At 40.0% G+C, this 13,511-nt stretch overlaps 1 protein-coding gene across 1 annotated transcript in view; it reads left to right on the top strand.

The window, feature by feature from the left end:
* MAPK1 (mitogen-activated protein kinase 1) overlaps positions 1-10,651 on the top strand; it is a 37,526-nt gene extending 26,875 nt beyond the window's left edge. The window contains exons 8-9 of the mRNA XM_066331390.1: positions 582-709; positions 2,896-10,651. Of these exons, the coding sequence (XP_066187487.1) occupies positions 582-698 (117 nt within the window). The 3' untranslated portion in view covers positions 699-709; positions 2,896-10,651. The remainder of the gene's footprint in view (positions 1-581; positions 710-2,895) is intronic.
* The last annotated feature ends 2,860 nt before the right edge of the window (positions 10,652-13,511 follow it).

Below are 13,511 nucleotides of genomic sequence, written 5' to 3' on the forward strand. Positions count from 1 at the left end.
GTATAACACTTGGGAGATGCCACACAATACATAGATATTAAGGTGCCCTCCTTCTCCAGCAAATGGAGATTCTTAGCTCATGTGAGGCCTGGTTTCATAATGTCTGAGGCAAAGGAGACGAATGACTGAGATTGTTGTCAGATTATGCTTTAAAAACCCTGAATTGGGACTGACTGTAGTTTATGTACAATTCTGAGGAGATTCCTGGCTCCTTTTTGTGAAGAAATAGAGGAGAAGGAAATAAGCTAGTTTTCCTTAAGGGCCAGATATGTTTATTCCAAGAAATAAAAAGGTGTAAGATATTTTTTTTCTTCAAATGAATACTGAGTTATGAGCCTCAAATAAATATTTCAACTTACGGTTTGGATTTGACTAGGTACTTAGTGTGGTTGATGTAAAATTTGGTAAACTAATACATAAGCACACACAGGACTAATAGGGGCAGCTCTGCCTTGAAGGCTGCTCAGTGTTAGCTATTTGTGTGAAGGACGTTTTCAGATTTTTCCACATCTATAAGAGGAGTGCATGAAATTCAGCAGCACAGTGACAGGACAGTAATCATATTTCTTTGTGTTGTTAAGCCTGTAGCTGAAGCACCCTTCAAGTTTGATATGGAGTTGGATGACTTGCCGAAGGAAAAGCTGAAAGAATTGATTTTTGAGGAAACTGCAAGATTCCAGCCAGGATACCGATCTTAAATCGTGCATAGGTAAAGTGACAGCAGTAGGGGACACTGGGGCAGGGGGGAAATTTGGGACTTACCTTTTCCAGTGCCCAGTAATGTCCTGTCCAAGGGCCTGATCTCAGTCCTGTCCCGTTTCTGAGGAAAGTTTCTTTTTGCCCACAGCACTGAAGTGTCCACATGGAATCCAGGCAACTGTCCAAGGTGTTTACCTTGTTTGTAGGTTACATTTAGGGAATAAGAATTGCATTTCAATAGTGCTGCTTAGAATAAAAGCAATGGTAATGCTTTGAAATGCAAATTTTATTAAAATAATTTTTTAAGGGGCAATATTCTTCATGTATTAGAGATGCGTAATTTTGTCATTTGGCATCAAATGCTTTTAAGGAAACCTTCTCCTAAATGTAATGTACAGAGGAGAAATCTCTTAAATTATTTTAAAGGAAAAAAACCCACACAAGAAACTTTAATATGAATTATCTTTAGTTTTAAGTAGCTCCCAAATAGTGTTGAGCAAATAAGAAAGGTATTTAAATATTCATAAATTAATTATGACTAATCTTCCTAGCATTTTGAAGGTCTGAAATTTTAATTGAAAATGAAATGTAGTGATACTTACTGTTTCTGACTTTTTTTTTTTTTAATCAATTAATTTAACTGGTCTTCCTGTACCACAAGGCTTGTAAGTCTGGGGAGTTTCATACCAAATTGGTCAGACACTGCCTTGATTTGAGTATCTGTGACACTTCTGTGATACTAACAGGGGAAAGATCGAAGGTTTATGAGTGGAAAGGAAAAACAAGCCAAAGGCAGCCAGCTGCCCTGGGATGCCTGGTTTGTGCTCTCCTCCCTCGGAGCAGCTTCCTGCAATCACTGCTGTGTGTGAGCAGTCCAGCAGGAAGGTGAAGTTTTCAGCCAGGGCACCTGCGTGCTGCCAGCAATCCATGGCTCTGCTGGCAGTGGGCAGGAGCTTTGTGACTTTGCTGTAAGCAGTAATTTTTCTGCACTAAAGATGGGATTTCAGTTTCTGCATTGCATATACCCCTAGGTTTTCATTTAATGATGAACTAATAGGAAAGAAAAAGAAAAAAAAAGGTAGAGGAAACTTTTTAAAATGCAGTTTTTCCTTAATAGGGTAACTGCTGTTGCCACTGGCTTGAATACTTAGATGTATAGAAGCTCACAAATGAACCAATTTCAGTTTTTACAAATACTGCATTTGGTTTATTTAAGCTTGCTAGATGATATTGGAGCTGTTGCAATAACTAAAAGGTAGGGAAATCTGAAGTTATGTAAGTTGTATTGTGAATAGAGCAGACCTGGGACACAGTAACTGACTGGTGTTAATGTCCCACCCGTGTTTTCTGTGTGAGCACAGCCCTGCATGTACACATCAGTTTTGAAGAACAAGATGAAGCCTGTTCCTCATAGGGTGTAGTCTCAAGGAAGGACAGCGAGTGGTGACTGCTGTGGTAAATCACAGTTCATGATCTCTTGCTTGCCTCTTTGCCCAGACCATACTTACCTAGGTTGTATTGGGGATTAAGGGATAAAAGGATTAGGGATGAAGATATCAGTGATGTGTTGCTAGCAGAAATTTCTGGTTTGATAAAAATGTTACCTTCAAATGCTGCTATGCTGAGTTAATTTGGGGGGCACAGTACTGAAATTGAAATGTTGTCCTTAGCTTGATAAGGATATGCTGGTAACTTATCCCAGTCGTTTGTGGTTGGGATTGGCAGCTATGCCACAGCACAACAGTTTAAACACAGCTGCTTGACATCCTAGTGAGGGCCAGTCCCCAGGAGCTGGCTTCAAATGCACAGTAACAGCGTCCTGCTGTGCATTCCTGCTCCCCTGCTTTATCAGCCAGCTCTTCTCACTGGGCTCTTTCTCCAGATTCAAAGTGGCCCCGGGGCTGTGGGGTTTGGAATTGAGAAACAATATGAAAATAACAGATTTTTGGTTCAGACAAACAGTGTACTTCATTGATTAGTTATGTTTAATCTTCCTAATCTTTTGAAGAACCAAGAGACTAAAATGGAATGCCCTGATATCCACTGTCTCTGAATTCTTTTAAACATCTATAGATGGTGCTGGCTCTGGGTTAAGGTAAACACAGTGTGCACAGAGCACAGAATTAGGAAAGGGCTTGTTTTAAAAGGTGTTATTAAAGTTCCTTCACTGAAATATGTCTCTGCTCTCTTTTGTAGGACAAGGACTTAAAGGACTGGGCATGCTCAAACGTTGCTGTTCCTCTTCCCAGTTCTTTATTGTTGGTCATGTCTTGTGGCCTCTCTCAGCTTATCCACTAACTCCTTTGAGCCATTCAGGAGGGCGGTTCCTGGTAGTTTTGGCTTTTCATGCTTTCAATGAATCTTTTAAGCCTGAAGAATTGTAATTGACACTCCTATGCGTAATGCCCATTGTTGACCTATTGCAGTACTGTACTGTACGTGCACCTACTGCTGCCCGTGTTTTAACTGCTTGCTTTCTGGTTTGAAAGATGCAGTGGTTCCTTTCACTCCTGGATCAATATCCAAGAAGATAATTCATTAACCTGTAAGACGTTTACACCATGAACTATGTTTTTCTGACTTTACTGAAGTCGCTGGCATTTTTTTTTGTTTGTTTTTTTAGAAAAGCTACTATTCAGGGCACTTTAAGTCAGTGACATCCCAGATTTTTTTTGCACGTCCTTTTTAAATAGAAATGGTTGGTTAGCATCCAGCAGAGTGTACCATTATGCTATGGATTGCAGCATAAGTTGTGTTCATGTTAATCTTGCTTATGCACTTGTTTGGGTGTCCTGTGCTGTACATACAGGTATTCTATCCAGTGTAAGAGCCACATAGGAACCCAACTTAACCGAATTCACCTAAGAAACAGTTTTCCATGTATTGACAAAATTTGTACCTTTTTCTCCCTGCTTTTTCTAAGAGAGATCATTTAAAGTTTACCCACGTTGGAGGCATAGTACTCCCAAAGTTCCTACCACACAGTAGTGTTTATATGGCCTGTGCAAAGGCAAGGTGGCAGCTGCAGCTGCTCTTTGCTCCCTGAGTGCTGAAGGGTTAACACACACCACGATGGCACCACCACCCCATGGCCAGTGCTTTCCCTGGGCGAGGCAGCCGTATCTGGTGGCAAGCAAGAAACCAAAATACCATGTTAATTAACTCAGTCTACATCCTGCAAACCAATGAAATGCTTCAAATGAGGATTGATAGTTTTGATATTTGAATCTAATCACTGACATTCAGATTCTTGCAGAGAGGAACACTGCATCTTCAAATGAGAAAGTTTGATTTTACTTTTGCTCCTACAGCATGTCAGCATCTCAAGTTCATTTCTTGCAACCTACACTATGGTGATTTGTAATCAAGCCTCCATGAGCTCGTGACATGAAGTACTGTTCTGTTGTCAAGTACTATCAAACTTTTCTGATAATGCTGAGTTAGGACAACCAAACAAAGCTAGCACTAAATAACGTTTAAAATTGTATACCTTTTAATGATCTTTTCAAGTATTTGTTACTGAAATTGTATAATGTGGAGTTTACTAGGTGTTATGTTCCAGTGCAGTGCCTCCTTTTCTTTCCCCACTGCTCTCTGTGGTGAGAAATTTGCCTTGTTTAAAATAATTACTGTGCCCTCGCATGACTGTTAAAGCTTTCTGTGCAAAGATGATTGTCTAAGTGCCACATGCCTATGATCGAGAAAAAAAATAATCTATTGTTACCTCTGAGTTGTGTTCAACTGAAATGCTATTCAACAAATAACTTAGGAAAAATCGTTCTATTTTTAGCTTTTCATATCTCTGCTGTCTTTTTCTCATTTTATTTTGGCAGCAGTGAAGAATGGATTGTATAAAGACTGCTTGCTAATATGAACAAAATGCACTTGTAATTCCTGGAAATAAATTTAAATCTTATATCTTCACATTAACATTAAGAATTAGTTTTTGGTTTCCTCTTGGGTAATGTCTTTGAATGGAAATCAGGTTCAATTGCTACTGTAGTACATAAGGATGCTGGCTGGTTAATAACTCCAGGCTTCCTCATACCATTTAATCTGCTCTTCAGAGAAATCTAGAAAGCCATTAACTTAGACTCCAGTAGATAAGGGTGCTTACAAGATTCCATTTCAAAATTTTCTTTTTTCCTATAGTTTAAGTGTTAGTCTGCCAAAAGTAATTTTTAATAAGCAAGGGTTCATCAATAAAGGGCATTTTTTATTAGGAAGTTCCTGTGGTACATAAATCTCTGTAGTGGGGAATAAATTTGGAGCTTTGTCAGGACACTGCACAAGTGATCATGGAATCGTGGTATGGAACCTATGCTAAAAACATTTCTGTAGAAGAAATACGCACTTGACTGTTGATACCAGTGTAGAAATTTCTCTTGACCTTTCTACACATCTTTACCAAAATGCTTTTCTCACTCAGTTTTGAAAATTGAAATATTTCTGGAATCTCTGCTACTTGCATGATCATCATTACAACAGGAATCATTTTTGGCACGGTTGGAAAGATGACTGTTACTGAAATTAGTTTGTAACACCTCAGTTTTAATTTATTAAGGAAGAACTTTGGCAGCTTACTTCACCCTTCTCTTTCTCTTTTTTTTTTTTTTTTTTTTTTTTTTTTTTTTTTTTTTTTTTTTTAAATACTTTCTTGAATTTGGGATGTTTGAGGAGGTGTAGACTTACCCTTGCATCCTGTCTTTCTGAGTGAGAAGCCGAAGGTTTGCTTTACCTAATGTCTGGTGCTTTTGGGCTTTCTTCCTTAACTACTTTTGCTGAATCCAATTGGCATCCATCAGGATCAGTAACCACACTCATCAATCTTTTACTGAATTCAGTAAACGTTGTTGGGTTGAATTTGTTGATGCATCAAATGCTGAAGAACGATTTTTTTTTGTCAGATATTGAAAATAGTTTAAAGAAGGTGCCTCTAACAACACTGTGTTAGGTCAGTTATTTCATCATTTTACATTGGGTTCTTTTCTTTATGCAGTTTTTATATTTTAGAGCGGAGAACAGCAACTCTTAATCGAAGTAGCATGCATATTTCATGGTAAAGATGCTTTGGGAATAAGGAATGTAAACAGTTCACTGTCAAAAACATTCCAACCTTACAGCTGAAGAAAAATATGCAAACACAAAATTCTCATGGATGCTTTGGCAAACAAGCGTCTGACTCTGCTGTCCTGCCTGTGGCCAGACTCTTCCTCACGCCGAGACACCAGAGCTGGGCCGCCTGCGCCGGGAGCCGCCGGGACTGGCAGTGGGGACAGAACTCTGCAGTGGCCAAACAAAACCTGAGGAGCTGAGCAGGGCTTTCCTTGCAGAATGAGAGAAAGAAAATCCTGTTGTTGCTGCCCACTGTAATATGCTACGATATATTTATACCATGTCGAAGTTGTTTGCTGAGCAACTGTACTATAGATTTAAACTTTATTAATATATATTTGCTTATGTTAGTGTAGTTTATATAGTCCTTGGTTATTGATAAATTTATTGTGTTGTTACAGCACAGTGATATGGTATAAATATAGGTCTATACATACACACCATACACTTATGAATTTGGTCCCTTGCATAGTACTTTTATATTTGTACAGCAATGTCTTCAAGCAATCCCAGATTTTAGGGGAAATATTTTTGTAAATGCAGTGGTTTAAACAAAAAAGTCCAAACAATCCTTTTACTAAGTTTTAAATACATTTGTGGTTCAAAATGGTTTAGTTAACAATTGAAATCAAGACACTAAATTAGTGAAAAGTGCACATTAGTAAAGTGAAGCTTACAGTGGTTTTTGTAGCATGTGCTGTGATCAAACCAAGTGACACATCGGCGGAAATGTAGAAGTTGGACTACATGTGTAAATCTAGAACAAATTTCTAAAGGTTGCAGCTGGTTTACTTACTATTGTTGCCTTTTCTCGTGTTGTATCAGTGTAGAGCACTCTTAAAATACTCAAACTGCTTTGTCTTTGCTTTGTACTGTTGGTGCCTTCTTAGTCATGTACCCCACAAGTCCTGCATAGCTAATTTAGTTAATGGTAAGTTTAAAATAAAAAAGCAAAGGAAGATTTTATAAAAAAATAAATAAATCATTTTCTGTATGTTCTTATTCATTGTAACAATTAAACATTTATATTGTGACAGATTTGTGATTTGGTTAATCTGTATAGATCAATTGTAAGTAGCAAAGGTTTATATTTCGTCTTATTCTTTTGATGTTGTAAACGTTTGTGATTTTCTTTTTTAAATCAGGTAACTTAATGTTCTGTTTTGTTTTTTGGCATCTGAATCTTGTAAAAACAAATGCAAAGAAAATCATTAAATTGTGTCCCTGTATTACCAAACCAGCATAGTTCCGTGCATATCTAGAACGACTGGGACTTTGCTTTGCCCTGAGCTGGTCCATTGGCTGATCCAAAACTGCCCCTCCTGGGAAGTGCAGGGGGAGCAGCCTGCAGGCAGGAGCTCTAACTGCTCCAGGTGTGTGTCCCCCTGTGGAACTGAACCAGCTTGGAATTAAATTAGGAAAGCCATCCAAAAAAAAAAAAAAAAAAAGATACTGATGAACTTTCTTTATAGACAGGCAGAAATGTTTTATCTTTGGTGTAAGAAAATCATGAAATCTTGACCTGCTGAGTGATGCTAATCAATTCCAGTGTATCTGATGGGCTTTTTTGACACTTTGTATGAATGTTTGTATTGCACTGTTCCCATGAAATCTTGAAAGTTATTACTTGCATAATCCCTAAAATTCAAATGTTTTCATTTCAGTACAAGAGTTCTCCTCCAACCAGGAATTTGAAATGTGGGATTTCTGGGAGCAGTGCAACTAAGTTCATATCACTGTCATGGACTTTTAATTCTTTTTCAGAGAACTAAACTCTTAAAAGGTGTAGCTGGATAATGGCAGCTAAAAACCTCTCTAATTAATATGAAAAGGCAAAAAATGTGACCTGGAACTAAAGAAAGCTTAACCATAACTGATCAGTCTGTAACAGCTCTGAGAATTGGCTTGTAAAAATTAATCTCTCATTCCTCTCCTTGGCTTTCGCTGCAGAGTACAGATTTCTTTCCCCCAAGAATAATACAGAATTTCATTTTCACCATGTTTCTGTGTGTTCTTACATTTTTGTTGGCTGTGGCTGCTCCCCTGGCAGAAGGTGTGTTCGTAGCATGCACTTCAGGGAGGGACCTCAAGGTACAACTGCACAGCCACTTGGCTCCAGGAAGGTTTTCACAAGCAACTGATTGACTTAACATTGTTGTGATCTTTTTTTCAGTGGGATTAGTTTGAAATACCACACAGATTTCCTGTGTTTCACCAGAAGTGGCTGTAAACCCTCCATCTGTAAGCTTCAGGTGTAGTGGGCACTCCTGAGCTGTTGGGCATGTGGGTCGGGGTGGTGGTTCCAGGGAGCACCCCTGGGTGCTGGGCAGATGCTGCACTCAAGTACTCAGGAAGGCTGGCAAGGAGCTGCTTTTGAGTACAAGCCGTGTTTATTGGAAGAGATTAATGTAGGTCTGATGGAATCAAACTGTAGAACTCTGACCCAGGACTTTGCAGACCAAAGACAATTCTGTGTTGTGCACATTTCATCTTCAGTTATACTTTTTACTAAATTGTATGTATGTAACACTGACAAGGTTAAAAAATGTGAAACATTTGAGGCATGTAGAAGACTCAAACACCACCGCATCAACGTATGCCGTGTCTGTTGGTGGTTATGTTGCTCTGATGTGTCTTCTCACCACACGAGTCCAGGTAGCTTCAGAAAGAGTCCTAGAGCCTCAACTCTGCTTCTAAAGGCAACTTCAGTGTGTCTGCTGAGCACCACCCTGGTGTCAGAGGTGTTCACATCCCCAACAGAAATGCGGCCCCGCTCATGAGCTGCCTGTGTGAAGCCTGGTCTTGGGAGTTGGATGTGAGGACTGTTCTGTAACCCTCTGTCTGTTCCCTGTCATTTATAAATTACATGTATGACTTTCCTCCGTGTGTTTTCTAAAACTCTGCCTTTTTTTCAGTCTATCTTGCTATTGGCAATTTACTTTTCTCTGTGTTTAAACTGAGTCCAAACAAGTTCCAGTTGTTACAAAAAAAATCTTTATTCTATAGGATTTGTGAGCTTTCTGATGATAAACAGCAGATTATTGATCCTGTTAAACTGATGTACCTTGTGAATACTGAAAACTTCCTGCAACTTCCCTAAAGCTGCCTCTTGTTTTCTTCTCAACATGCACACACACAGAGCCCATTTTTCCTGAAGTTCCTTCTCTTTCCAGCTGATGAATTAGTGTGGTAGAGAAATGTGTGATCCTTCTAGCTTCGTACAGAGGTAGCTTATGTTTGTATGTGAAGGCTGAAGAGAGGAGACTTGAAGTCTTCCATTCCTGATTTCCCTGAAATGAGCAGGAAATACCTTGGAAGGGTCTTGAGTTTGTAGTGTTTTCTCACCTAAAAAGACAGTAATAAAAATACTTGCATTTCTCTTCCCAGTCTGTGAGTTTGTGTGCACTCAGCTGTTGGCTGCTGCCTCAGCACTGCTCCTCCCTGTCCCCTTGCCTTGCTGCTTGCACTGGGCTGACCTTTGATCTCACTGAGTTCCTCTTCCAGCGACTGCTCTTCCTCAGGGGTTTACACTTTCCGTGTTGGGATCTTTCTCCAAAGTCCCTTGTCTGCTCTGGCGTGATGACTTCACTCCTTTGTTCTTACTTTTCCTTACCTTGCACGCTTGTAGGTTCCTGCAGTCTCACAGCTCTGCTTTTATTTGCTGCTTTCATTTTTTGCCTCTGTACAGCTGAGCCAAGGTTACAGTTGTGCTCCACAGAGCTGGGTACAGCAGCTGGCCCTGGAGCCCTGTTCAGGGCTGGCTCTGGGGAGACTGAGATGGTGCAGAGCAGCTCCAGCCCTGGGATGGCACCAGCCACGGCGTTGGCAGTGCAGGGATCTCTTACTCCACCTTTGCCAGTTTAATTCCAGCCTTGAACACACAACTTACAAATAATGGAAGATGTTTATCTGTGATGTGTGATCTATGTCTCCATAGATCCAGGCTTTTTTAGCAAAAAACCCCCAACAAACCCAAAGCTGTAAGAGAATGCCATAGGTTTTTTTAAAAATTGCTATTACTAAAAGACTTGAAATGCACCTTTTAGGGATGTTGTTTGTTTTTGTTGGTTTGTTGTTTGTGATTTTTTTGTAACGCCCAAGACTAAATGGCTTGCTGTGAACATCTTTTTCTGCCTTAAAGCTGCAAATGCAAAAATGCTGAATATTCAGAATTTTAGCTTGAGACTCACTGAACTGATGATACCACAAGAAAGCTGGAAGGGTTTTTTTTAGTCAAGCCTTTCTCCTAGGTCACCTTTAATTTTGACAGCCAGTACTGAAAAGGAAATTTGAACTAAAAATCCTTTCTTTGTTCCTGGAAGTGTTAAAACTCACAGATATTCTAACTTACAGTTGAGGCACCACAGACTTAAGACTTCGAACTTTAGACTTTTTAATCATTCTGTGTTTTAAAAAATCCTTTTTGTTAGTTTTTGTACACGTACATACCTTTGCAGGCTTTCCACAGGTGTGGAGGGGACACAAACTTGCCCACTCAGAAATATTTCAGTGGGTGTTGTGGCTGTCACTGTAGCTCTGTGTTTTGATTCTGTTTCCCTTCATGCAGTGTAAGCACAGCACTCCAGACAAAAGTGGGGATTGAAAACAAAACCATTTCTTAATCATTCTATTGTAGCTAAACTTAATATAAACTTGGATTTGAGGATATGCTTGGTATTTTGGAAGAACTGTGTTAAGCTGTTTTTACAGCTGACTTGGTGACATTTCTGTAAGTAAAATATGCTGTTGTTCCAGCATGGCAAAGGTCTGCATAATTCATGTGCTCAACTTAATCACTGGTTTTCTTCTTGTGACAATAAATGGCATTGTACCAAAAGCAATATATCCTCTGTGTAGTTAGTAGTGGAAATAATTATTACTGTGCAGCTTGTATTGTCATTGTCTTTGCAGCCACTAGCATGGATTGTGTGCACTGTCACTTGCTCCAGGCTATTAAAGACGTCTGGGGGAAAACCAGGTCCTGAATAAGAGTTGTTTGCTTTCTGGAAGCTGCTGCTCTACTTTGAAGCAGAAAAGGGTTGCATCTGGTGCTGCATTAAGCTTATTTTCCTCTGAGTCTCGTTATCAGAATACATTTAAGTCTAGAGTCTTTCTCCAGATTTGCTCCTCCACATTGTTCCTCTTGAGAAAGGCCCAGGCTCAACACCAGCATCATTAGAGCCAAGGATGTAAGAGAGCAGAAGGGCTTTTTTCTCTGCTTGATTTTGGGATTCTGCTAACCTGTACTCAGCGTTACAGCATGGCACTGTAAAAAGACTTGTGGAATGCTGCAACTGGCTTTGCTCACCAACTACTTAAGACTAGATAAGACCTCACAAGGAATATGCAATGCTTGGGAACTTCTAGTCACAAGTTCTGTTCCCTCCTGCCCTCCAGTAGCCATTCTGCACTACTGGCTCTGCAAGTAAAGCAGCCCTGGATAACTCCCTTCAAAGGGAAGTTTCCCTTCAAAAGAAGTTTTCATTTCTGGGTGCTCAAAAGGGCAAGATTTTAAGACAGTGTCCTCCCTATCACTTGCATTTGACTGCTAGTGTAGTACTCATTATACTCAATTGTCACTGTACAAAAAATTTCATGCTGTAGAAATAAGAGGGCTGAAGAGCTTGTTCTTCTCAACATATATTCCTTCTTGCTTTCTAGGTCTAGAAAAATACCTTCTTTCAGTTATAGCCAAATAGCCTTTCTGCATTCTCTGTGCATATTTTTCTCTGCTGCCTCCTACTCATTTTAGATGTGACTTATTTTACTGCTAATGGTGTTACAAAAACTGTAGTACTACAGGTGTCATGTGGTAACTTGTAAATAAAATTACTGTAAACGCACAATCAAGTTATTTGTGGTGCTGCTCTGTACACGTGTGACACTGCCTTAGCTGTCAATCCTCACTGCACTTCCCTTGAGGATCACTTGGGGATTATAAAGGCTGTGCCTTGTGTGAGGAGCCTTTTGCTGACCAGCCTCCACAGCAATCTGCTCCTATTAACAAGCTCCAGGCAACTCTAGCATTGACAGCAATTATTCCTAGGCAGGAACGTTTGCCACATCATTTGCCAGCTGACAGCAAATCAACCCTTCTGTCAGACTGATTGTCAGCGGAGCAATAATACAGTTTTATTTGAATACCTCTAACCATTTGTATAGCAAGGACAGAACACAGGATTATTTACAGTGGGCAGCTGATGAGGAAGCTGCTGCTGGGGCGTTGTGTCCTTGGAGCCTGTTGGTGTGTTTCCTATCCAAGTGAGAGATGTGTGTGGAGAACACCAAGTGCTGTGGTTTGGTTCCAAACCCAGATGAGCTGCTCTGCTGCACTCTCAGCAGGTGCCGAGGCAAGCAGAGGAGCAGCAGAGGCTGGGCTGGAGCAGAGGGACAGCAGAATGCCGGGAGCTGGGAAATGTGCTCAGCAGCAGCTCCCTCTCCGAGAATTTGTCCTGAGCAGATGGAATGAGCAGCCAGATGTGAAGGCCTTCAGAACACTTTGCCCTCATGCATCCATGTGTTGTGGAAGGCCTGTCTTCAGGCAGTGCAGCAGCAGATAAAATTTAAGGGGTTTCATGTCTTTTCTTCAGGGAGGTGAATATGAAATGCTTTTAGGAAATATTCAAATGGATGAATTTTCTGCAGTGCTGAAGAGAGAAGCAGCTTGTAACTCCCAGCTACCTGAGACTCCAGTCAACTGTCTTTCATGTATGCAGGGAAAAACTCACTTCTTGGAAATGACAATATTTCTGCTTCCAACTTTAACTGCTTCTGTAATTCATCACTGTTTTCTTCCCTTTAAATCTCCTTCCCTGCAACTGTCACATACAGTCTCTGGGAGCCTGAGTCTTCCAAAGGTATTTAAGAGAATTAAGAGGAATACTACATGGAAACATTTATCTGGAAACAGTTTCACTTAACATGGCTCAAACAGTTTCTCAAAGCAGGAACTTGTGGCCTTTTACCACAAGGGGTAATAGAGTTCATTTACAACAGGCATATTAAACTGAACCCTTAACTCAAAGAATAAATACAATCCTTTTCAGAATAAAATGCCATGTCTGTAATAGCTATTGAATTAAATCTCCGGGAAAAGAAAAGGGACTAGAAAACAAAAGTATCTCCAAATCAATGTGCTTGAATGAATGAAATTTGCGTGTGCAACAGGGATTGTCTGAAGGTGGTGATTATAATCCAGGTGGGTTTGGTGGGTAGAGAGGTGGGCAGCAACAATGAAGCCCATGGCATTTCTTGTATAAATATTTCTATCTGCAAATTGCCACACTCCTTATCAAAAAAAGGTAGCAATTAATAAAGCAGGAGAGTCTATTTCAGCTCTTAAGGTGCTTATTTCAGGATATTCAGGAATTGTCTTGGCATTCACTTGCACTAAGAATGGATTAATGATGACATGTTTGTGTTCAGTTCCTGAAATTTTGCATGTGTATATTTTGGTTTTACTTGAATGTATGAATCATTTGAGTATCTGGTAATTTTCACTGTGAAAAGAAGTGTGATTGCCTTTCAGTGATCTGTCTTGCTCCTGCTTGCTGACTGTGCTAGATCTTGGAGCAGGGGGCGTGAAGCCTTCATTCTCTGGAATAAAATAATCTTCAGGTAAACTAGTAAAAATTACAAACTCTTTGTATGGCCTGTTTAGGGGTAATAAATGCATCTGCAAACCCTTTGCACCTACT

The sequence above is a fragment of the Sylvia atricapilla genome, chromosome 17 (assembly GCF_009819655.1).
Source record: "Sylvia atricapilla isolate bSylAtr1 chromosome 17, bSylAtr1.pri, whole genome shotgun sequence".
NCBI lineage: Eukaryota > Metazoa > Chordata > Aves > Passeriformes > Sylviidae > Sylvia > Sylvia atricapilla.